Here is a 26,953-nt window from a genome sequence, read left to right on the forward strand (position 1 = left end):
ATTTGTAAGATTCTTTGGTAATCCAATCACACGGAGGATGCGAAAATTTCGGTTACAAAAAAAAAACCCCAAAACGGTTGGATGAAAAGAACACATTAGTTACTTTAGATCTACAGTCTAACCATCTATCCAAACGCAAACCGGTGATATCCCCAATATTTGGAAAAGTAACATGCACAGGATTTTAAAGGTGTTTGGGAGGGGAATAATAAATGTCCCCGACTTAGTTTAGTTAGGGCATGAACCCTCTATCGATCGTCCTTTGAAGGACCAGAGTCAGATCTAGGATTCTATATAGGAAGGAGGATGGCCCCTTGGGCCGTTGAGAAGACACTCCGGTATATGGGATGCCTGTGGGGTGCTCCCTCCTCCACCCCTCCCCCTTCGGAAAAATAAAAGCGGCAAGTCAAATGGTGCAATCTGGGGTCTAAACATACTATAAATTAAGTCTTTAATAGGTCTTAACACAAGATTGTGCTTATAAATACTTGTTTAATTTGTAGGAGACATGGAAAAAGGGGGGGGGGGGGTGGGGAGGGGTGCGGATGGACTCTGCGCACCGTCCACTTATTTGGACACTCGAACCACGTACGGGGCAGTATATTATGGAACGCGAAAAGGGCAAACTTATTTCGTTGCTAAGTTTAACGTAAGTTTAGACAACGACGTAAGTTTAGACAACGGAATTTTATACATCAACGTGAGTTTGAGCAACAGCATGGTAAAACAGCAGCAACAACTTTAATTCAGACAACAACAAACTTAGTTAACACAACGAAACATGGTTGCCCTTTTCGCGTTCCATAGTATACGGACAGAGATATTTTGTCTAGTGGTTCCACTCCTCTGCCATAAAGAAAGGGCGTATAGTTTTTATTGTAGGCCGTTTTTTTTTGCAAATAGTGAGCGATATTGCGAAGGTCAGCGGTGAATATTATATGATGAGAATATTGTAGAAGACCTCCAACCTACCGACACAGGGCTATGAACACCAATTGTATGCCCACGGTGGTTTGGAACCAGTTAAATTGAAGAACAGAAGAGATGAAGAAATAACGGCGTGCATTTCATATTCATGAACTTGATTATACCGGCATATTTAATCAAGCAAAACGAACTTTCCATTATGTTATAACGGATTGAGTGCTAATTAATTGGGATCTTCGTCGTTTGACCCTATAGGGTGCTGTCATATATAGGTCCTAACAGGGCCGTAAATACTGCTCTGTGTCCTAATGCGCGTGATCTATGGTGGCATACACCTAATTAGAGTCTATATCAATCCGCCCGGATGTTCTCCTATTTCAGGAAAAGTGCCAAAATGCAGTAGGAGAACAACTTTTTTGATATGTTATCAATGAATATCTGGTTTTTTTGTGGCTTGTATGTTGAAGAGCATGAATGGAAGTACATGTGGTGCAAAAATTGAGTCACTTGAGGCAATTGTAGACCCATTTAGGCCTCCCAGGAGCAGCGTACAAAATTGTGTTTACTATACTGAGTGAAGAGGTTTGTATACAAGTGACGAAAACTTCAGGCTCTGATAGCAAAAAATCTACATGGTTATGATACAAAAAATGATGGTGCCATGAAAGGCCAACTTGTCAGCTATCCAGTGATGGGTAGTGTTTAGCTAATGAGAACTTCTATCTATAGACTTCGAGAGGCCAAATTACTTTTGTGATTTAGTGTGTCAGTCAATGGGGCCTTTAATGGGCGTATGATACCATATATACTGCTTAGTGCTTACAGATCTCCAAATATGTTGTAAAGCAATAATTTAATAAAGGAGTTTAACCCTTGATCGACCTGAGGATCAGTTGTCTATGTTGAGCCGGGGAATGTTGGTAAGTGAAGTTTTGTTACAATTGCTTTTCATAGAAAGCCACGAATGAATGAATGAATGTATGAATGAATGAACAGGAAGTCAAGAGACAAAGAACTGTAAAGCGCTTTCAGCATATTTCAATTTATGTGCAAGTTGTGAAAATATGTTTAAACAGATCTGGTCTTCAATAACTGCTAGAAGAATCTCCGGTATAAGTCTCATATATTCCATTTCGGAGACTTAAATACAATCTTTACTGACGCTCAGTTTAAATTCAGTCCAGTTGACGTGATTGAGAATACGTCAAATAAGCTTTCTGATTGGTTGACGAAGAGACGTGTAAAGTTGCCGAACGAACGGTGTATAAATCTGCAAAATTATATATATATATATATATATATATATATATATATATATATATATATATATATATATATATATATAAATAAATCTGCAAAATTATATATATATATATATATATATATATATATATATATATATATATATATATATATATATATATATATATATATATATGTATGCATGTTGTATGTATATTAGATCCTCCTGCGAAGAAGCCTCATTGGCTTATCAAAGCCGCAAGCTGACCGAAGTCAGTCTCTTACATTCATATTTAACGTCCATGATTACGAATTGTTAATTGTCAACAAATCTGTAACTGGACGACAAATGAAAGGCAAATGAATATATATAATTGAAATCGTAATGAGTTGGAAAATCCAGAACAGTGAAAAAACTTCCATCTATATATATATATAGATAGATCTCAATTATGGAATACTGTATGGATATAGTATTTGTAAAAGTAAGTTGGCCTGACGTTTCGATCCTTGCAGGATCTACTTGGATATAGTATTTATAGTTTGGCGTTGATTGTGTTTTTGCAGCAAATGTTTGCAAGATGACATAACATGTGCAGGGTGTAGTGTTCACCAAATCCTATGTAAAAGCAATGCATCATTTTGATTCCCCTATAATCCCTTTAAGTACATTAGCCTCTTTTTCAGTGGTAACAATCCTTCCTTTCGTTTGCCATGATTTAAGCCTTTTTTCTTCACAATTCTATAGGATCTATAGGTTTTACATTAAACAATGATGAATAAGACCAATCTCCCCGTTAGAAGTTGACCTGTGGTACGTTACAACTTAGTGTGTTGAACTGTTACGGTACGGTAGTAATACATGATATGCGTTGATATACCTTTACCATGCATTTAACTCTGTTAGGGGCGGCGGAAACGGTTTCAGGAGACCCAGCGAGACAAAGGAATTGAAAAAAGAACAAGAATATGCAGAAAATAAATAATCAGGAAACAAGAGAGCGAATACCGTGAAGTTCTTCAATTAAATAAATCCTTCGTGCAAATTTTCCAGAAAAAGAGCACATTTAGTAATGATAATAATAATAATAAGTAATATTTATATAGCGCATAATCAGCAAAGCTGCTCAAAGCGCTTTACAAATGTAAAACCTAAAAACAAATAGTAACAAAAACCAAAATATTAAATATATAGGACCAATAAGGCAAAAAATGTAACTGCCAAAAGCAACAATATAAAAAACACACCCGTACTACACGATACTAGAAACTAAAAGGCAATAGTCCAAAACAATTTCAGAAGTATGTAAATAGTAAAAAAAGATTAAATCATAATCAATGTTTAAATATAAATAAGTATGAGAAACTATAGTACAGTAAGACAATTAGCCTATTGTAAAAGCCTAAAACAGATAGTAATAAACACCCAATACTAAACGATAAAAAATAGAACCCTAAACGTAGTAAATAAATAATAATAAATAAATAAAGACTTTATGATCCTTAATTTTGCGCCTATATACAGTACTTAGTTGTTCAGTAATAACGAAAGGATACATTTACTACTGAAAAATTATACATTTTATTACCAAGAGGGGCATGTGCAATTATAAAAGGGGCACAAAACTGGGAGGGCGCGATTCTCCGTGCCCCTTGGTCCCGCCGACCCTGCGCAGTGCTAACCCTGATTTCATTGAGAATCAGTAAAATATTGTGCGCTTTGTAGACAAATTGTACAGACGAAGTACCCAGAGATGTGGTGTCGAGTGGAAGCAGTAATGTTCCAGTGGTTAATTAATGAAATTCCATTTAAGACGAAGTTATTAAAAAAAAAAAAGAAGAAGTTTATTGAATCGATTTCTATGCTCCCTTTTCATCAGTACCTTTGAAATATGTATAATGTTATAATGTAGGTAGAAAATATAGTACTCAGCAAAATTTTTCGCATACATTATATTTGAAGAATAATTTCAAAACTGTTTTGGGGGAAAGAATTTCGGAAGATTTTATTGTTCGCTTTTCATGCATGGTCTCTTTAAACCTCCCCCCCCCTCCCAGACGCCCCTCCCTCCCAAAAGCAAAAACAGAAAACAAACAAAACAAACCACAAACAAAAGCACAAACAAACAATACTCAAACTGACTCACATATACCAATTCAAAGCTTTTGTCTTTTCAATACCAACCCCGGCATATCGTGAGATTAAATAAAGCATACTTTTAGCAATACACAGCTACATGCTGGATGTTAAAATATCTTTAACTTTAACATTACGTGAACCGAGGCCTTTTGTAAGGCTACCTCACAAACTGTCACTTTTTAAAAGTGTACAATCGGTCATTTCAATACCACCCAAAACAACCCGTTTCACACAGGGAATGTCGGCGGGGCAGGGACGCAGAGGCGACATGTGCCCTTCCATTTAAAATCAAAAAATCTTAATACAACATTTCATAAATAACCATGCCCCTTTCGAGTATAAAAAGGTTAAACATCTAAAATCAGTTATTAAAAAAGGGCACCGTAGTTGAACAAAATAAGGGAAAATGCAACTTAAATGTGCCCTTTTGTTGAAAACTTTAGAACACTGGAATTTGTGTTACGGATTGCAAGATGAAACAATTTTGTTGGAAAGTTTAGAGATAACTTTTTCGATTTGCACCTTCAATTGAGAAACACTTGTCCCACTGCCCCATGATGTCTTCTTCGCCGCCCCTGAATAACAGAAAGTTTCACGGTACCTTCCATGTGTAATGACTAAACTTTGTTTTTTCATACAACGGCGATGAATATTTCCCCTTTTGGCGTTCGGTACTGAGATCAAACTTCAAAGGTAGTGTTTTGTTCGATTTCGTGACTTAGAGCCTCTCCACTCAAATCGCTATGTTCCTACGCCGCTCCCCAAAAGGCAAAGAATAGTTGAATATTCAATGCCCCAATTGACAAACGTTTCGGGCCACACATGCTTGTAATTCTTGCAATACACCATCCAAGTAACAGCTACCTATCCTAGGTGGTCACTTATGTTAAAAGAAAGTTTGTATGATATCTCTTTTACAAAAGAATGCTTACTTTTACATAGGCACTTCGACTCTACAACCTGGCGGACTGATATCGACTTTATGTTGTCTGCTACCTTTACGGTCATTATTTGCAACCATGCATAACTCCCCGAAGATGTAACATATACCCCTTCTTCAATCTTTGTATAGAGCTAAGGTACACGATACCAAGTTACCTCAATCACGAGGAGTGGGTTTTACGCTGCGTAGACTAGCCATGACTCATGTCTAGTGTTACAATAATGTGTCGCTCATGAAATGAAAGTTAGAAGAAACAAATTGTTCATCACGAATGTTACCATTTGGCAGCACGACATGGGAGTCAAATGCCATGATGTAGGGTCTTAGCTGAAACTTAATAGGTATCATGCTGTGCCTTTGCCTAATGCCTAATAGATTTAACGTTAGTAAACTAACTTAAGGCAAAGCCAATGACGGGCCTAGGCCTATGCACTGCATAGGCTAGGCCAACTTGAGGCCAACTTGAACTGGCAAAGTCATCACTGTAGTGTGATACTACTATGCCTATACCAAGGAACAGGCGACCCCATCCTTAAAAAAAAAATTGTTAGACATTGGTCATTCGTTTTAGGCCTAGTTAGCCTACTGCCTACATAGGGTAGCAGGAGGGGTTTAAAGGGAGAACGTGTATTTTTCTGTGGATATTCAGGCCATGAATATTTCAGGCCCCTCAATGGCTGTACAAATAGTTTCACAACTACTCCCTCAGAATATTTGAGCAGGTTACATTCCATCTTCAAATTATCTGTATATTTAGACTTTAAAAACAACTTGCTATATAAGTCCCCCTCCCCCACCCCCTCCATAAAGAAATAAAGATTTCCCAATCTTCTCCTGCCTCATTGAAAATGCAAAGGCTAGTTTGTTAGAATTCAGGAGTCATGATGATGCATTGCCCTGATTCTTGCAAGGGTAACTATGGCCATTTAACTTTCATCTGTGACGTAAACAGATCGACGATTCACTGTAGAGATGTTATAAAAACTTCACGGTTGATTTGCCTCATACAGCTTGGAAACCAGTCCCAGCATCATCTTCTGCTTCCACTCTTACCAACATCTCCATGAGTTGCATAAATTCTACCTTTTTACTGTTTGTGTAACACCCACTCATTTAAAATCTTGTCTAGAGAATGAAAGAGAAGGGCTAGAATTTTGTCTTTCATCCTAGGCATATCCTTTATCCACACTATGTTAGTGTGCACTGAGTATTCAAGAAAGCTGCTTTTCTCCTCAGTTGACAGTCTGGCTCACATCAGGACAGAAATCCCTCACTCTTTTATGTGGTCTAAGAAAATTCCTCTTGGTGTAAGAAAATTCCTCTTTGGAGGGAACTTAAGTGCATAGAAACTGGGAGATTAAAGATTCTTGGGTGGTTCCGCTTGATCGATCATTGAAAAGCCCAAGAGTCTGCAAGCATCCATACAGTGTGTGTGTAGACCTACATATACAGTTTTCTCTAAACTAACACCCTTTTTCATGCCCTTCTAATCTTCCATCTGATGATTATGTGGGAGAGAGTATCATCAGCCCAATGTACACACACATTGCTTGATGGGAGCAGTTTTGACTAACAAAAGAAAAATTACCTCTACTGAACAATTGGAATTGTTGGGCTGTTTCTTAGGAATTTAGCCAAGCAGAGAAATAAGGGAAGGAATACTATAGTGTAATTTAGGTGTGCATAGGAGGTAGTATACTGTACTGATTTAGAAGCAGGGAGTTTTATCCACCCTTTTAGTGACTTTACAGTCTTGTGTACAGCCAGTGACAGTACCAGGTGGCACTTGAGAGAACTCTTGCCATGAGATGACATTTATCTAACAACTTGGGAATGGAATAAAACTTGGCCTGTCTGGCATCATTTCTATTCCTTTTATTTTTTATATTACAATATGGCTGTCTCTCCAGGATGGGCAATATGTATTTTATCTTTTAACTTATTTTTTGGATGTAATATATTGTCAGCTGGTAAGTTTTTTAATTTGTTTCGTTAACTTTCTTTTTATATATGAAATGTAGTCCATTACATGTGAGGCTATGACTAATGTTGTGTAATTTCTTCTCACCCGTAGTGTGAAATGTGTTCAAGAGTACCTGAGATGGGTGGGTCTCTTGAACATAGGCGTAGGAGCCTAATTTGATTTGGGGGGGATGTAACGACTTGCCCAGGAAATATAACCAAACTTTTTCGTGAGCTTTGCGCGCATTCAGCATGTTCATGTGCATATCATATAGGCATCCATCGGTTATTACATCACGTTCCAATAACATACAATCATTTGCCGTGTTATTACCCTTCCATATTGGTTAGAATAATTGGGGAAGTCATTACAATGATAATTATAATAATGATATAAGTTTAACCATTGAAAAACACATTGCAAATTATTCTTCTTTCAGTAGGTGCCCAAAAAATTCTCAGCATGTTGCCCGAATTTTCACCAAAATTTTTGGTTGGGGGGCTGCAGCCCCCCGCCTCCTACGCCTATGCTCTTGAATATCATGTGTCCATCTTAGCATATCCATATACAGGCATATATAGTCTTAGAAAAGTATTGTCTATGAATTAACTAGTTTGATCATGTTTATTTGGTAATAACATGTGCACAAACTCAACAGTCAAAATCCTAGTTCAGATTAAGTTTATCCAAATCATTAAGTAAAACTGAAACTGAAATATTCCCACAACTGGACCAACTTATAATAATGGTAGAATTCACTCTTATTGCTCGACTAATACCTAACATCTCCATGTAAATGGGCTAAATTTACTGTAACATAGCATTTTGCCAATTAACAATGTACTTTTTCAATATTTTTGCCCGCTCTATTTTTTACCAAAGAGTTTCTATACATCTTAGATAATCTTTGTGTCCGATCTCAAAGACTTCAAACTTATGTCACAAGAACAGGATATATACAAAATAGATTGCATTGTCAGAATTGCTAATTGCATAATTAAATTTTAATTTGGCTTTAGTGTACTTAACATGGAGAGTGGGAGGGTGGGGCTGGGAGGCTGGGGGGGCATGTATCAAAGTACACTGTAGAGTTTCTGTAGAATATTTTGAGTGGAGTTGTTATCTGTTTTTGTCTATGATTTGTTTTTAAAAAACTGCCCAAAAGTTTCTTTTTCTTGTTTTTATGCTTTAAGTTTAGTTGCTGGGGAAAGGGGGGGGGGAGGTCGGTAGGTGGGTTGGTGTGTTGGAGAATGAACATGGACTGAATGTACAATTCCTGCCATCCATTGAAGATTCTATGGTGGACACATTGATCATCTCCCCTGCCCCCTCCCCTCCCCTGCCTCCCCTACCCTGCCTCCCCTACCCTGCCTCCTCCATCTCCTCCCCCTTAAGAAGCATGGCCCAAACCCATTTGAGCTTTAATGGACTTTGAAAAGTGCAGGAATTGTCATAGAAGAGCCTTAGCTAGTTCACCATATATGTACAGCATGTGCTTATATATATCCTTGGGACTTCTTTTTGAGGGAGAAGTGTAATGACAGCTCAGATTAGCTGTATGTAATCCTATGTGGCTCTGCGGTTTAATGCCGGCAAATGTATGGAGTTTTCCCCTCATTTTTTATGCAATTTTTAGATACGGTTTTTCTGATTGTCAAACTGGGATAGCTGGTGTTATACAATACTGCATGGCTATCGGTAACTCTTGCCTTTACAACCTAAGGTAATAAAATGCCCATGTGGGGCAACTCATGCTTTCATAAAGGGATCCATCCATATTTGAAGGGTTTTTTCTTTTTGTGTGAATAGCTCTGGACCCAGTTTTGCTGAGAGGAAAGAGATAAAAGATCTAAATTTCCACCATGGATGAGCAACTTTTCTTAAACCACAAAAGACAATCTTATTCCCTTTGGGAGCCGATTCCACAGTGTTAATGTGCCGCCAAGCATACACAGTACTATATTGTCAGTACTATAAGACCTGAATTTAAGCTTTAGGAGCAAATCTCTCAGAGATATTATCAAGTGACGTATATCAAGTGACCAACGTGTATGATTATCAGTTTCAAGAGAATTACCGGTCACTTTCTCTGCATCTTTCTTGTCTAACAGACGCTAATAGCCAGGTTATGTGCCCCGGTAATATCACCCAGTCTGTGGATCCAGGGGAGAACTTTGCCACAGTGGTGTACAGCTTTATGGTTTATGATTCAACCCTGACTTACACTCTAACAGCAAATCCTGAGAACAACTCTGCAGTTTCCATTGGGGTCACCACGGCAACGCTCCTGTTTGAGTTTGAGAATTTCAATGACAGCTGTTCGTTCCCAATAATAGTCATCGGTAGGTTCAATATTGTTTTTTAATTTTTTTTTATCTGCATATGTATTATTTTTGTTGTTGTTTTTTTGTGTGCAAAAGTAGGATCTAATCTAAGTCGTAGTTGTTTTGAAGACCCAAGTTCTCAGAAATGGTATTAAGTAAACGAAGGGACAGCAATCTGACTTGGAAGAATATAAATCAAAAACGAACATTCAGTTTCTGAAATCCTGTCCGTGGCTCATTTTGCGTTTCCACATTCGTGGCATAAAACTTGTGGGTGACCACTGTGACAAGATATTTATATATCACTGTGCCTACTGTCAGGCATTTCTAGTGTTGAGGGTGTCAATCAAACGCTTTAAGTATCATATATTATTATGATAAATTATAGCAATCATGTGATCTGCGTAAATTTTCTGGTATATATATATATTGCACAGCCATTATATTTGCCATTCTATATACCATATTATTTACTGTACAGCATACTGTATACTGTATTATTTACTGTACAGCATACTGTATACCGTATAATTTACTGTACAGCATACTGTTTACTGTATTATTTACTGTACAGCATACAGTATACTGTATTATTTACTGTACAGCATACTGTATACCGTATTATTTACTGTACAGCATACTGTATACCGTATTATTTACTGTACAGCATACTGTATACCGTATTATTTACTGTACAGCATACAGTATACTGTATTATTTACTGTACAGCATACTGTATACTGTATTATTTACTGTACAGCATACTGTATACCGTATAATTTACTGTACAGCATACTGTTTACTGTATTATTTACTGTACAGCATACAGTATACTGTATTATTTACTGTACAGCATACTGTATACCGTATTATTTACTGTACAGCATACTGTATACCGTATTATTTACTGTACAGCATACAGTATACTGTATTATTTACTGTACAGCATACTGTATACCGTATTATTTACTGTACAACATACTGTATACCCAGACTTTCCAACATTAAGGAAAATTTATGAGTGTGATCAGCGGCAGTGGGGGAGGGGTCTTATTTTCGTATTTTTGACTGCCTAGATGCAAAATGGTGCATTCCTTTTCAGTTTCTCTGAGTAATTTTATATCGAAAATTTCATCATCATATATATTATTGAACTCAACAAGCATGAAAATTCTCAACAAAGACTTTTCTTGAATCGATGAAAGTAATCACTTGCTAACATAATTGAACATTTATATCGCAAATTGAAGCGCACTTCTCAATCTCTAGTACCAACACCTCTCCCACCCGGCGTTTTCCTCCACCACCATGGCAAACGCACTACTCTTGTAAGTGTAAGTACTCAAAGTTGCTTTGTGTTGTAGAGGTATACCCTTCAGGACGGTTTTTCGGAGATTGTTTGTGGATTGGCTGTGATAAAGTGCACATAGCGTGTGAGCTGGAAATGCGTGTGTCACACGCCAAATGCGTGTAAGTTGGAATGTCTGTATACCGTATTATTTACTGTACAACATACTGTATACCGTATTATTTACTGTACAGCATACTGTATACCGTATTATTTACTGTACAGCATACTGTATACCGTATTATTTACTGTACAGCATACTGTATACCGTATTATTTACTGTACCTCATACTTAATACCGTATTATTTACTGTACAGCATACTGTATACATTATTATTTACTGTACAGCATATACGGTATTTACTGTACAGCAAACTGTATACCGTATTATTTACTGTACAGCATACTGTATACGGTATTATTTACTGTACAGCATACTGTATACATTATTATTTACTGTACAGCATATACGGTATTTACTGTACAGCAAACTGTATACCGTATTATTTACTGTACAGCATACTGTATACCGTATTATTTACTGTACAGCATACTGTATACCGTATTATTTACTGTACAGCATATTGTATACAGCATTATTTACTGTACAGCACACTGTATACGGTATAATTTACTGTACAGCATACTGTATACTGTATTATTTACTGTACAGCATACTGTATACGGTATTATTTACTGTACAGCATACTGTATACGGTATTATTTACTGTACTCAATACTGTATACGGTATTATTTACTGTACAGCATACTGTATACCGTATTATTTACTGTTCTCAATACTGTATACGGTATTATTTACTGTACAGCATACTGTATACCGCATTATTTACTGTACAGCATACTGTATACCGTATTATTTACTGTACAGCATACTGTATACGGTATTATTTACTGTACAGCATACTGTATACATTATTATTTACTGTACAGCATATACGGTATTTACTGTACAGCAAACTGTATACCGTATTATTTACTGTACAGCATACTGTATACCGTATTATTTACTGTACAGCATACTGTATACCGTATTATTTACTGTACTCAATACTGTATACGGTATTATTTACTCTACAGCATACTTTATATGGTATTACTGTACAGCATTCTGTATGCACCGTATTACGTACTGTACAGCATACTGTATACTGCATTATTTACTGTACAGCATACTGTATACCGTATTATTTACTGTACAGCATACTGTATACTGCATTATTTACTGTACAGCATACAGTATTATTTACTGTACAGCATACTGTATACCGTATTATTTACTGTACAGCATACAGTATTATTTACTGTACAGCATACTGTATACCGTATTATTTACTGTACAGCATACTGTATACCGTATTATTTACTGTACAGCATACTGTATACCGTATTATTTACTGTACTTCAAACTGTATGCCATACTGTTAACAGTATTGATTTTGTTGGACATAAATCCATGTGAGAGAATAAATTTTTTATATTGAAAATTTACCACTAACTGTTGCAATATGTCATTACAGCTCAATTAATACATTTCCTATGTTTAATTGGGAGGAAATCTTCAAAATCTTTCCCAATTGTAGACCTGATAGTGTTGAGTGAAATCAAGCAATATCCATCAGAAGTAGGCTGCTGTGGTAATTGGTATATATTTGAACAGAGAGGACAAGCCTAAGTGGACACACCCTTTGATTGTTGAACAGGTTTATGTTTGCATTCACTGTGTACTAAACTTCCCAAGTCTTATTTATTTGGCGGACAGTTAAATACCACCTTTTTTTAAAAAGCATCATCTTAGTGCCAGCAAGTAAACAATACAGTGTTTACACATCTACAGTATGGTTCATAGAGTTACATGAATGAATTTTGTCGCCTTCTAAGCATATGCTGCAGTGTCAACCAGTAGGGGAAGTATAATGTTATTTAATTTTGAAATGCTTCAAGTTGGTGCGGGAATACCATTGTCATGGATGTTTGATATAATGTACAGTAGGGGGTTAAGCAGGTTGCATAAAACTTATATATATATATATATGAATGATAATATGTAGTTTGGCACAAACAATTTTGGACAAAATTCTTGTTCTTTTGAAAGGATATTTCAGAGAAAATTTTTGCTTTTGACAGATGAAAGAGAAACAAAGGCTAAGAACCCCGGTTAAAGTTTTTTCATTTAGTTCTGACGGTACGCTCCAATTTAAAAAAAACAGCATTTGAATTTTGGCACATTTTCACCCACAGTGAACTTTGAAGCAAACAGGTGTGATGTCCATAGGAACATAATAACAAATTTCTTTTGTTTTTCATGAAAATTTAGATCCTAGTTTTCCTACTTCCAAGATTGGAGTATATTTATGGACGCACCTCGGACATTTAGCATACTGATTTGTTCACTTCACAGCCCCTTTGGGTCAAAGTTGAAACCCATGTCCAAATCCCAAGGTCAAACCAATAAAGTGACACATAGAATCATATTGAAACACAATTTGTCGTCAGTTTGCTTCTATGACATCACACCTGTTATGCTTTCAATGATCACTTTTCATTTATCGATATCTCAAAAATGTTATGTAGGAATTGCTTGAAAATTTCACTTGGATGCCCTATTGAGATATAGGGAAGGTGGTGGGGGGTGTTCAAACTTAACCTTAAAAATACCAAGACAAGTCATGACTATCATGTCTGCTTATGCTGGTGATAAAGGTTTCGTATCATCCAGCACAGTTTCACCGAATGCCTTTATTATTCAACGGAAACTCCATTTTCATTTTTTTTTCTGGCCCCGTAGATACTGAGCCCCCAAAAATCCGAGGGTGTCGTACACTGATCATTCAGTCCGCGCCGCCTTCGACAAATTACACGAGCGTATTCTGGTTGGAGCCATCCGCCACCGATGCTTTCCCTCCCGTCACGGTGACGAAGACGCACGCCCCGTTTGATCGTTTCTACATCGGTTTCACCAACGTCACCTACACCTTCACCGATGCCAATGGCAATGAAGCTCGTTGTCATTTCGAAGTCTGGGTTCAAGGTAAGGTATCTTCTTCCACTTCATTTTTAAACTTCTGCCATGCATGAAGAAAAGAAAAAGAAGAAAGGTGACTATTTCGGAATCAGAATGTCAGAGCCATTATCGATTAAAAAAGGCGGGAAGAAAAAAATCAACGTATATTTACCATTCGGCAAACTGAGATGAATATTCAAGAGAAAAGTTTGTTGAAACAGCAGAAAGCAAAACGGGAAGTTTGAGAAAAAACAGAAACTGATGATATAGAATCTTTGTTTCCATTGCCCGGTGCTGTGGCCGAGTGGATGAATGCGGTGGCATTTGAAGCAATGTGGCTTAGCAATCGGGAGGTTCGGGGTTCGATTCCCGGCCGGGTCATCCAAGAGCAAGCCACAGTTTTCCCATCTGAAATGACTTTCTGAATTGGAAGACTCCCAAATTTGGGTTAAAATGTTGAATTGGAAGTCACTCGACGTGTAAGTTGTAATCCATACTCCCACATTTGTGGTCGCTTAAGCGTCGTAAAAATAACTTGCTGACTGCTTTTTTTTTTGGCAGATAATACCGATCCCATAATCAGCTCATGCCCATCCGATGACACAGTCGCCCCGTCACCTGGTAATGTGACCGCCACGGTCAGCTGGGTAGAACCGACCGCCACCGATAACTCTGGGACTGTCATCACCACTGCATCTGCCACACCACCAGCCATCTTTGGACCGGGCGTGACCACTGTGACGTATGACTTTTCAGACCCGTCTGGAAATATGGTGACCTGCTCCTTTGAGTACAATGTAGAAGGTTGGTAATATTGTGACCTGCTCCTTTAAGTACACTGTAGAAGGTTGGTAAATATTGTGACCTGCTCCTTTAAGTGCACTGTAGTAGGTTGGTAATATTGTGACCTGCTCCTTTAAGTACACTGTAGTAGGTTGGTAATATTGTGACCTGCTCCTTTAAGTACACTGTAGAAGGTTGGTAAATATTGTGACCTGCTCCTTTAAGTACACTGTAGTAGGTTGGTAATATTGTGACCTGCTCTCTTAAGTACACTGTAGAAGGTTGGTAATATTGTGACCTGCTCCTTTAAGTACACTGTAGAAGGTTGGTAAATATTGTGACCTGCTCCTTTACGTACACTGTAGTAGGTTGGTAATATTGTGACCTGCTCTCTTAAGTACACTGTAGAAGGTTGGTAATATTGTGACGTGCACTTTTAAGTACACTGTAGAAGGTTGGTAATATTGTGACCTGCTCTTTTAAGTACACTGTAGTAGGTTGGTAATATTGTGAATTGCTCCTTTGAGTACACTGTATTAAGTTGGTAATATTGTGACCTGCTCCTTTAAGTACACTGTAGTAGGTTGGTAATATTGTGACCTGCTCCTTTAAGTACACTGTAGTAGGTTGGTAATATTGTGACCTGCTCCTTTAAATACACTAGTAGTATGTCCGTAATATCATTCTCCCTATGTAATATTCTGTCAATAATAGTATTATTTTTATTTTTTAATTGTAAAAACGATACCTCATTTCTCGGTCAGCTCGTCAGCCGGTAGAAACAAAGCCACAATAATGACATGGTCTACTTATTCTCATTTCAGATACTATCCCACCCGAGTTCAGCAACTGTCCAAATGACGCACAGGTGACAAACACTCCAACACTTGGCACTGCTATAGTGATGTGGGTAGAGCCCACGGCCACCGATAACAACCTCCCGCCATCAGTTTCGTCCACAAGTTCCTCGGGTGACCTCTTTGACATCGGGGTTACTGATGTTATTTACACAGCTACTGATTCCTTTGGTCTAGAAACCGTCTGTAATTTCACCGTTACGGTGGTCGGTGAGTGATTTGAGTGTTCTTTAACAGCCTTTCTCCCCGTATCTATATTTTATTCAAGTGTGAAGTGTGTAAAGTGTGTGCAAATACTAAGCATGAGTGAGTCCGACGGAGCATTGAAGAGTGATATTTTCTTTAAAATAACTAGTCTTTGTTGATATATCTTAACATTTACCAAATTTGTCATCAGAACAGTCAGTTGGCACATGAGCTTTCTCCCTGCAATATTCATTTTTTTCTTCGCAAAGCTTTAAAACTGAAATATATGCCTCTTGTCGGTAAATTTGCGATTGACCTGTAACGACCCTACTTCCCAAAACAAATTAAAGAGAGCATCTTTCGTGTAACTTTTTTGGCCTTTTTTTTTAGACTTTTTTTTTTTAGACATTTTTTTTTAGAATTTATTTTTTGGGTAGGATGATAGGTTTCAGTTCTTCTCATGTTAACTATGTGAATGTTTGCAACATCTGGTTCAAGGATGCATTATAATGCTGTGTTGAACTCATTTCGATATCTGGTAACGAGCATCGCTATATTGTGCTCAGTTAATATCTGTCATTGGGTAATGGGTACATCAATATTTATAATTGCATTTCGGTCGTCAGAGTCCACCAGGTTTCTGTTCCGAAAAAAAAACCAAATCAGCTTTGGAGGTTATTCGTCTGCATCAAATTAACATGCGATTGTAAAGAAATTCCCTGAAATAGGTAAAAGCTGTAAACTGTTGTCGGTTCAGAGAGGTTTTAGAGAGAGTAAAATGAAAACAAAAATATGAATATCAAAATAGTGGTAGGCCCTATGATATAACAGAAAGTGAGTTTTACTGGCTAAATTTGGGGCTGTATTTCACCATATGAAACAATTCTACACATCTCTCCTACTGTGTATATGTTACTCGGTCTTGGTCATTTGTTATTATTTGTTTATTATTTGTTTATTATTTGTTTATTATTTGTTATTATTTGTTATTATTTTTTAAAATTTTTTAAATTAAATTTTCTTTTATATTATTATTTATTAACATTGACATATTTATTGGAACAACCAGATTTGCTGTTTTGGACACCCAAAGGTAATGTCTGAATGGTTTTCCTTAAAAATTTGTCCTGATAATGGATTACTTCTTTCCTATTTTACAAACCATAATTCATAAAAACAAATTTTGCCACGTTCTGATAATGATTCTGAATACTGCAATTTTGTAGTGTTTGTAAATATATATATATGTGCACATGTGCTAACATATCATTCATAATAAGGATAGATGAATTCAATATATTTAACTGAAAATTTTTTTCTTTCTGATTATTTCACTCAGACAATGAAGACCCCGTCGTGGACTACTGCCCGGGCGATATTGAGGAAGACGCGGCGCCGGGACAAGTCTCAAAGACCATCAGTTGGTTTCCCGCTAACGCGACCGATAACAGTGGGTCTGTTTCGGTATCTGAGAGCCACGTTCCGGGGTCAGAGTTCACCCTGCAGACAACCCGAGTCAGGTATACATTCACAGATCCATCGGGAAATGATGTCAGCTGCATCTTTGATGTCACCTTGAATGGTAAGAATCCCGATCAGGGGATGGTTTGTCCTGAATGCGGAACCCCCATGTACAACAAATAAAAAAAATGACACCTCCCGCAAGATGCAGTGGGATATTTACTAACACAGTATCGCAGGGTTTCTCCTAGTGTGAAGGACGTCTCGTTTAGTTTTGAAAGTGGTTTGGTGCACGTTATTTCGCATCACCTCACGTGACCAATAAAATGGACACCGTGCACTAGTATCTTACTGTCGTCATCGGGAGTGGACCTTTTCTTCAGTGTTGCACTTATTTTTTTTTGGCAGAAAAGTCCCATATTTTGGCAAAGTTTTTTTCTGAAGTTTCGTATCCTAACATCGATAGATATTGAAGATCCAGGCCTAGAGTCCTACTGGAGGGAATCGTATTTTAATCTGCCGGGATATGGATCAGATGAGTGAGGGGGCTATGATAGATGGCAAGATAAAAGTTTGGATGATATCAAAAAGGAAATATGTCGTTATATCGTTTCAGATGGCACGAGTCCTGTATTCAGCGGGTGTCCCAGTGACATTGCGACCCAAACAGATGCTGGCCGGCCCTTTGCTACCGTGGACTGGACCGCACCGGTGGCCACGGATGAATCGGGTACACCTCTGGTTCAGACGACCAACGCTCCCAATTCCCAGTTCTTGATTGGCGTCACGGAAGTCATTTATACGGCCATGGATGCTGCCGGCAATGTGGAGTATTGCGCCTTCAATGTTACGGTTATTGGTGAGGATGGAAGTCTCGGGGAAATTTTTTATCTGGTACCACATAGCAAAATGATACTACACAAAGGGGGCAATGCTCAGGGAGTAAGGTATCTGGGGGCATAAGGTATTACATAGCAAAATGATACTACACAAAGGGGGCAATTCTCAGGGAGTAAGGTATCTGGGGGAATAAGGTATTACATAGCAAAATGATACTACACAAAGGGGGCAATGCTCAGGGAGTTAAGGTATCTGGGGGAATAAGGTATTACATAGCAAAATGATACTACACAAAGGGGGCAATGCTCAGGGAGTAAAGGTATCTGGGGGAGTAAGGTATTACATAGCAAAATGATACTACACAAAGGGGGCAATGCTCAGGGAGTTAAGGTATCTGGGGGAATAAGGTATTACATAGCAAAATGATACTACACAAAGGGGGCAATGCTCAGGGTGTATTAGGTATCTGGGGGAGTAAGGTATTACATAGCAAAAAGTTAAAAAAGAAACATCAGGGGAGCCAAGTGTTCCCATCTCGTTTAGGCTTGATGAGGCCACAAATAAATGAGGCCACATGTGGGAGGTAACTCCCCAGCAGATGTTTGGGAATCCGGTTTTGGATGGTACTTTCACATGTTCTCTACATCTGTTACCGAAAAGATAGAAACTGTAGGTTGCAGTGTTTTGCCATGAAGTTATAAACGTATTTTCTTGTTTGTCTACATAACTAAAAAAGCTAAAAAGTGAAAAGGAAAAAAAAAACATGGATTGTGTTTACATATACCATCAAACCACTTTATAAGTGGGACCATTCGCTCAATAGGGGGAGAACCTGTCGGTAAATGCGTGGTAATTTTTTAAAATTTTTTTATATCTGGATGACAGGAGGATTTAAATTTTCAATTAAGAAGACCGCTACGCCGTTTAATTAATATTCCTTTAAAATTCTACTTGACACAGATGACGAACCACCGGTGCTGAATGACTGCCCGCTTAACACGACTTTAGACGTAACTGCACTATTGAACTTCTTGGTGGTCTCCTGGGAGGCACCGACCGTCACAGAGAATGACCCCGGCTATACCCTGACCTCCAACGTCAACCCGGGAATAAGTGTCCCCATAGGCAGTAGGGAAGTCACGTATCTTGTTGTGGACCCTTCTGGAAACGAAGATTCCTGCAGTTTTACCATAACCGTTGAGGGTGAGTGACGACGTTTTAAGCTCAGTACCGCTTCATCAGTAGACCGAGGGGGACAGTCTTGGCGGCAAGGGGAAGGGTCACTGATTTCAAGGATTGGTGGATTAACTTGGCGGGAGAGAGTTGGGGTGGGGGTGGGGATGGGGGTGGGGTGTTTAGGATGCATTCTTGTCAGCTTTCTCTGTTGTATACCAAGATTGTAATTACTGGTAAAATTTCACCTTATTTTAATTTCAGAACAAATTGAAGTACTTTTCTTACTGAACTGAAAAAAATATTGATGTTTGAAATAGATGCTATATGGGGACAAAAAATTTGATCATTTTAGGGGAAAATGTTTCAGATTGAAAGGTCTCCTATTGATACCATTGCTCTGTTGGGGCATGATGTATTCTCCTTGCAAAAAAAATAGGAAGGATGCTATTCTGCTGGTTGTAATTGGTTGCTTAAACAACATTGCTAGAGATTTGTTCATCCTTAGGTCCAAACCACATCCTAGCATTTTGAAATGGCAAATACATGATTTTTGTGTTAGATTTGGTGATATTTTGTGGGATGTATCTATAAAGCAATTGCAAAGTGAATGTCATAACAAACAATTGAGGCAGAAAATGTTTGCATTTATAACAGTTTGAGCAAGTTTTATCCACACGAGAGAAAAGTTTCTATGAAACATGTATATTTCGATGAAACTCTGCCATGCGTACAGAGTATGTTACGAGCATACACGAACAGCTCCGGGATATAAATCAACAGGAAAAGTCAAAACTTTTGAAGGGTCTTGCAGTTAAGCTTGCACGGTTTCGTGAAAACTTACAACCCTAATGTTAGGCCTAGCTATCCACCCTCAAGCACTGGTAATGGCGTGTGCCGATCGTAGCTGACAATGTCCTCTATCAGAAATGCTTACTATTGTTGTAATTTACTTTCATATTGCAAAAAGTACAGTAAATGGGAGAAACCAAAGTCAACAAATGATGGATGGAAGCTTTAACTTTGTTTTTTCCAGTATTTGCAATTCACATTTGGTTTTTTCTGCTTTTTCGGTTTTCTTAAAATAAAAAATAGTACCGAAATTCGGTCGGAAAAAAACTGGTTTCGGTACTAAAACCGGTTTACCGTGCAAGCCTACTTGCCGTGATCACATTTCAGACTGCTTTAATACTGTTATCCAGCGTTGCCAGCGTTAGCGTTTTTACACTAGATTTAGCGTTTTTAGTCTTTTCTGGGGTTCTAGCGTACGTTTCTTCTAATTTTGGTAATTCTAGCGTTTTTTGCCTAAAACTAGATAAATTTACCAAAAATAGACTATTTTTCAGATTTTTAAGACCAAATTCTTACTTGGAGACCCATCCAAATTTAGTGTGAGCATTTTTGCCCAATCTTCGGAATTTCCTACCGAAAATTTCCATATTTTTTCAAATTTTCTGGGTCAGACTATCACTGAAATCAACTATTCAAAATCTGTTTTGTGATCGGTGACCATTCATCTTACGAATCTGTGCTAAATTGACTCAAAACAACACGAAAGTTAGGGAAACTACCATGTAGCATTTTCTGGGGTTTTATTTTCGCAAATCTAGCGTTTTTTCGTCAACTGTCGCTGGTAACGCTGCTGTGATCTACTTTCCTGACCAGAGTTAATTAATAGATTGATTAGCTGTGCAAACTAGGTTATGTTCAATTAACCAGACCATGAAAAAATTCTGGCTTTTTACTGGCTGACTACTAACAGGGGAAAATAAAATACATGGGCGAGTATCTCCCAGTGGACATGATTCAACTGGTTTTACTCCACCACCACTAGCGAGACGAAGGATGGCAGGTTTGGTGATACCCTGGATGTTATCACGCAACACTTTTCAGTGACGCTTGGCGCCCTCCCTTTCCCAGTCAGTCCTCTTTCCTCCTTTACCACGTCAAGACATGATGATTGTTGTTGTTCTGTGGAAGAGTGTTCACAGTAAAAATGTTTCACTTCAAATCAATTCAAAACCTGGGGTATGTTTTTGGCTATCTGTACAATGTAATTATATAAGACTTCATTTTACCAGCAATTCCCTGATCGAAGATAGACAACTTTTCCAAGAAATATACAAACTTATTATTATACCCCGTAGGACCTCGCGCAAGTTCGACCAGGGGTTAAACTCCTTTTGATTTGAAGTGAAACATTCCCTGTGGGGGTGGGGTAGGTGGGTTATCAATCATCTAGCAAAGAATCGGCATAATTTGTTACTGTCATTACTGTCCAGCACTGTCCAGCACTGTCCAGCACTGTCTACAATACTTTTCTCCTTACATCGTCCACCACTGGAATAATACTTTATGATGTTTTCAGATCCGCACCCACCCACCATCAGTAACTGCCCTGTCAATTTGAACAGCAGTATGGATTTGGGCGAAGTATTTGCCACTGTTGTTTGGGCACCCCCTACGGCCACCGACAACGATCTCGTTACACTGACCTCCAACTATGACCCAGGGGATACATTTCCAGATGGCACAACAACGGTGACTTACGTCGCCGTCGACCCCTCGGGAAATATGGCATCATGTGACTTCAACGTGACGGTAGATGGTGAGTTGATGGGACCTTACTCCTTTCAGATGATCATTCATATATTCATTTATTCATATATTCGTTTATTATGTCTGTCGTGAACACTTAGTCACTATCGTTGTTCATGGGTGTGTGTGTTGTAAGCAGTCACTGGATTGGACTAGTAGATGGTGAGTTGATGGGACCTTACTCCTTCAGATTATCATTCATATATTCATTTATTCATATATTCGTTTATTATGTCTGTCGTGAACACTTAGTCACTATCGTTGTTCATGGGTGTGTGTGTGTTGTAAGCAATCACTGGATTGGACTAGTAGATGGTGAGTTGATGGGACCTTACTCTTTCAGATGATCATTCATATATTCATTTATTCATATATTCGTTTATTATGTCTGTCGTGAACACTTAGTCACTATTGTTGTTCATTGTGTGTGTGTGTGTTGTAAGCAATCACTGGATTGGACTAGTAGATGGTGAGTTGATTGGACCTTAATCCTTCAGATTATCATTCATATATTCATTTATTCATATATTCGTTTATTATGTCTGTCGTGAACACTTAGTCACTATTGTTGTTCATTGTGTGTGTGTGTGTTGTAAGCAATCACTGGATTGGACTAGTAGATGGTGAGTTGATGGGACCTTAATCCTTCAGATTATCATTCATATATTCATTTATTCATATATTCGTTTATTATGTCTGTCGTGAACAATTAGTCACTATTGTTGTTCATTGTGTGTGTGTGTGTTGTAAGCAATCACTGGATTGGACTAGTAGATGGTGAGTTGATGGGACCTTACTCCTTTCAGATTATCATTCATATATTCATTTATTCATATATTCGTTTATTATGTCTGTCGTGAACACTTAGTCACTATTGTTGTTCATTGTGTGTGTGTGTGTTGTAAGCAATCACTGGATTGGACTAGTAGATGGTGAGTTGATGGGACCTTACTCCTTTCAGATGATCATTCATATATTCATTTATTCATATATTCGTTTATTATGTCTGTCGTGAACACTTAGTCACTATTGTTGTTCATTGTGTGTGTGTGTGTTGTAAGCAATCACTGGATTGGACTAGTAGATGGTGAGTTGATGGGACCTTACTCCTTTCAGATGATCATTCATATATTCATTTATTCATATATTCGTTTATTATGTCTGTCGTGAACACTTAGTCACTATTGTTGTTCATTGTGTGTGTGTGTGTTGTAAGCAATCACTGGATTGGACTAGTAGATGGTGAGTTGATGGGACCTTACTCCTTTCAGATGATCATTCATATATTCATTTATTCATATATTCGTTTATTATGTCTGTCGTAAACACTTAGTCACTATTGTTGTTCATTGTGTGTGTGTTGTAAGCAATCACTGGATTGGACTAGTAGATGGTGAGTTGATGGGACCTTACTCCTTTCAGATGATCATTCATATATTCATTTATTCATATATTCGTTTATTATGTCTGTCGTGAACACTTAGTCACTATTGTTGTTCATTGTGTGTGTGTGTGTTGTAAGCAATCACTGGATTGGACTAGTAGATGGTGAGTTGATGGGACCTTACTCCTTTCAGATGATCATTCATATATTCATTTATTCATATATTCGTTTATTATGTCTGTCGTAAACACTTAGTCACTATCGTTGTTCATGGGTGTGTGTGTTGTAAGCAATCACTGGATTGGACTAGTAGATGGTGAGTTGATGGGACCTTACTCCTTTCAGATGATCATTCATATATTCATTTATTCATATATTCGTTTATTATGTCTGTCGTGAACACTTAGTCACTATTGTTGTTCATTGTGTGTGTGTGTGTTGTAAGCAATCACTGGATTGGACTAGTAGATGGTGAGTTGATGGGACCTTACTCCTTTCAGATGATCATTCATATATTCATTTATTCATATATTCGTTTATTATGTCTGTCGTAAACACTTAGTCACTATTGTTGTTCATTGTGTGTGTGTGTGTTGTAAGCAATCACTGGATTGGACTAGTAGATGGTGAGTTGATGGGACCTTACTCCTTTCAGATGATCATTCATATATTCATTTATTCATATATTCGTTTATTATGTCTGTCGTGAACACTTAGTCACTATTCTTGTTCACTGTGTGTGTGTGTGTTGTAAGCAATCACTGGATTGGACTAGTAGCTAGGTTTGTTCCAGGCTTGGGGCGATTACATCTGAATATAATCGATTACGATTACTTGAGAATGTATGATTACGATTACGATTACAGCCTAAAGTTAAAGTAATCGATTACGATTACATTGTAATGTAATCGTGATTACAATTATGATTACATTGTGGTTACTTGCACAATCCTCTGCATATCTATCATAACTCTCTGCCGGGAAATAGGGCAATGAAATAGGGCAAAGGAAGGGCATTTACAGTATATACGGACAAAATTGTGGAAGTATATCTACAATTCCTACCAGGCATTACACATTTATGCCTTAACACGTTTAAGATGTGTCACCCATAAGTCCAGTAAAAAATACAATTTAAACAGACAAAGAGTAAACAGACAAATACTAAAGTAAAACAAATGAAGATTTTCATGCAACACTATATTTTGTAAACTAATAATTTCTGCATAGGGTGTGTCTTGTCAGCCTGACTGTTATTGTTAGTTAAGTGTTTAATATATACTAATGAAATAATTTTCTATAATCAGCACACCATGTCAACTAATGTCAACCAGTTGTGTATGCAAAAGGATTGTGAACGCTGAGAGGCAGCATTGAACAGAATAATTCAGGTGATAAAAAATCCTTGAATATGGCGATCAAGTCCCCAGTACTTCTTAGTATAAGTTTATTGTGCCAGAAAATTCTAGAAGCAGGAACACTTCTTTGGTCACACTAAAAGCCAATAGTAAGAATTAGTTTTAATCATTTCTACTAATTTTGCCCTTCTCATTCAAATTTCACTGTAATCATAAATGTAATACGATTACGATTACTTTGCCCTTGTAATCGATTACGATTACTTTGTAATTTTCACAAAAGTAATCGATTACGATTACGATTACTTCAAAAAATGTAATCGATTGTAATCGATTACGATTACTGATTACGATTACCCCAAGCCTGGTTTGTTCATGATGTGTTGTAAGCAATCACTGGATTGGACTAGTAGCTAGGTTTATTCATTGTGTTTTGTAACAGTCTGTAACTGACTTGGACTAGTAGGTAGGTATGTTCATTTATTTGTGTTGTAAACACAGTCACTGGATTGCATTTTATATATCATAATCACTACAAGTCACTGGGTTCATTAAGTGGTTTGTAAGCTGTCATCACTGTTACATGGTTAAGTTAGGTTAAGCTTGCCAAATGCAGTATTGTAAGCACTCACAGCCATTACTAAATTTGACGTGAATCTGTTTACTGAATCACCAGCGGGTAAATAATACCCCTGGGTATTTTCTGCGATCTGAGAGGTAAGGATAGACTGCATTTTTTTGAGTGTAGCCCATAGAAAGGATTCTCCCTGCTCACACTGCTATTGGTAATGATGGTTCAGTCACTTTGTGCGTTGGCCGGAAAAACGGATCCACCAAAAGATTGGCAAATCAATCGACCAAAACAAAAAGAGAAGCGTATCAAATATATTCGCACAAGAAAAAAGTACAAAAATAATACCGTTGGACAATTTTCTTGTTCCTCAGACCGTGAGCCACCGTCCATTATGGTTTGTCCAACTGACTTCGCCATTGGTCAAGAACCCGGAGAAGTCTTTGGAATTGCCGATTGGACTATCCCCACGGTAACGGATAACGTCAACGTGACCTTCTTCTACCAGTCCTTCATACCTCCCGGCCAGATGAACCTCGGTAGCAAGGCGGTATCGTACCTCGCAAGAGACGATGCCGGCAATCAAGCCGTCTGTGCTTTCATCGTCACAGTGCTAGGTAAATTACAAAAATAAGAAACTTTGAGGGATAACTCAACCGGTATCCCATAGCAACAGTGCTTCACAAAGGGGGAAACTCTCAGGGAATAAGGCATCGCACAGCAAAAATAAACAAAAAATTACATCCCTCAGCCCCCCTCCTCCCCCTCCCCCCCAAAAAAGATGATTTTGCATCTCCAAGAGGTGGTTCCCCCTCCTCTCGGACTCGAAAAGCGATATTCACCGGAAGGATGGTTAATCATGACTATTTACCCTATTGCTTTTTCTTCCAGACACTACCCCTCCAGGGATAAGAAATTGCCCCAACAACATGGTAATACAGTCTGCTCTGCCAGGACTGAACTACAACAGTGTCTTCTTTAGGGAACCAGTGGCAAAGAGTGAGAGCAACAGAGTGACGGTGACCAGCACCCACGAACCGTTTGACAACTTCACCATCGGCACGACGCCCGTCGTCTACACCTTCACGGACTCGGTCGGGAACCAGGCCAACTGTACGTTCATGGTACTCATCCAAGGTCAGTATATTGTCACTTTCTGTGCACTTCGTAACATGTGGAGCTCTACATGGTCGGCACTCGTTGAAAAACTATCAGTGATGCTGCAAATATTTGGCGTAACTAGTTATATTAAAGGCATTGAAGGCTCGCCCCAAACCAAGTGCCGCGCTCTGAAAAAGTTAACTTTCCGTTGCTTGCAGATGACATTTTCTTCTTGTCACTACAAAATGCAGACAGTAATGAAACATGATACATTGTTGTCTTTTATCTAGACCTGAGTTGTCCATCTCTGCTATATGTACATCTCTGTACATCTCTGTTATATGTACATCTCTGTTATATGTACATCTCTGCTATATGTGTTGTGGGTATTGACCGTAACTTTATGTATTGACTGTACACTAGCGTCTTATTACCGACGGTAGCAAACTGTGTGTGTATTTTCTGGGATCGATGGTGGTGTCTAACACTTCTGTTACACCTCATTTGAAACTAGGTCAGATTACCAGCATGAGACGTTTCTTTGTGCGCGAGTCTTCACACACTTTAACAGTCGGCTGTCAACAGCATTTTCTGCATACGCCAAAAAAAAAGAAAAAGGAAAAAGAAATACCCCCAAAGGGAATCGTACCCCAGAAAAACGGGGGAGAAAAAGAAGAAAGATTATACCACTTTTTTTTCTTTTGAAGAAATGACCTGATAGAGATATCGG

At 38.1% G+C, this 26,953-nt stretch overlaps 1 protein-coding gene across 3 annotated transcripts in view; it reads left to right on the forward strand.

The window, feature by feature from the left end:
• Positions 1–5,404: 5,404 nt before the first annotated feature.
• Positions 5,405–26,953, forward strand: part of LOC139954801 (uncharacterized) — a 63,251-nt gene continuing 41,702 nt past the window's right edge. For 2 of the 3 annotated variants that reach the window (XM_071954737.1, XM_071954738.1), the window contains exons 1-11: positions 6,955–7,222; positions 9,327–9,557; positions 13,696–13,938; positions 14,473–14,715; positions 15,519–15,761; positions 17,077–17,319; positions 17,815–18,057; positions 18,999–19,241; positions 21,580–21,819; positions 25,497–25,739; positions 26,014–26,259. In XM_071954737.1, coding sequence (XP_071810838.1) covers positions 7,147–7,222; positions 9,327–9,557; positions 13,696–13,938; positions 14,473–14,715; positions 15,519–15,761; positions 17,077–17,319; positions 17,815–18,057; positions 18,999–19,241; positions 21,580–21,819; positions 25,497–25,739; positions 26,014–26,259 — 2,494 coding nt within the window. In that variant the 5' untranslated portion in view covers positions 6,955–7,146. Of the gene's footprint in view, positions 5,594–6,954; positions 7,223–9,326; positions 9,558–13,695; positions 13,939–14,472; positions 14,716–15,518; positions 15,762–17,076; positions 17,320–17,814; positions 18,058–18,998; positions 19,242–21,579; positions 21,820–25,496; positions 25,740–26,013; positions 26,260–26,953 lie in introns of those variants that run through there. The other variant, XM_071954739.1, reaches the window with a different exon arrangement.

Source organism: Apostichopus japonicus, chromosome 17 (genome assembly GCF_037975245.1).
Source record: "Apostichopus japonicus isolate 1M-3 chromosome 17, ASM3797524v1, whole genome shotgun sequence".
Lineage (NCBI taxonomy): Eukaryota > Metazoa > Echinodermata > Holothuroidea > Aspidochirotida > Stichopodidae > Apostichopus > Apostichopus japonicus.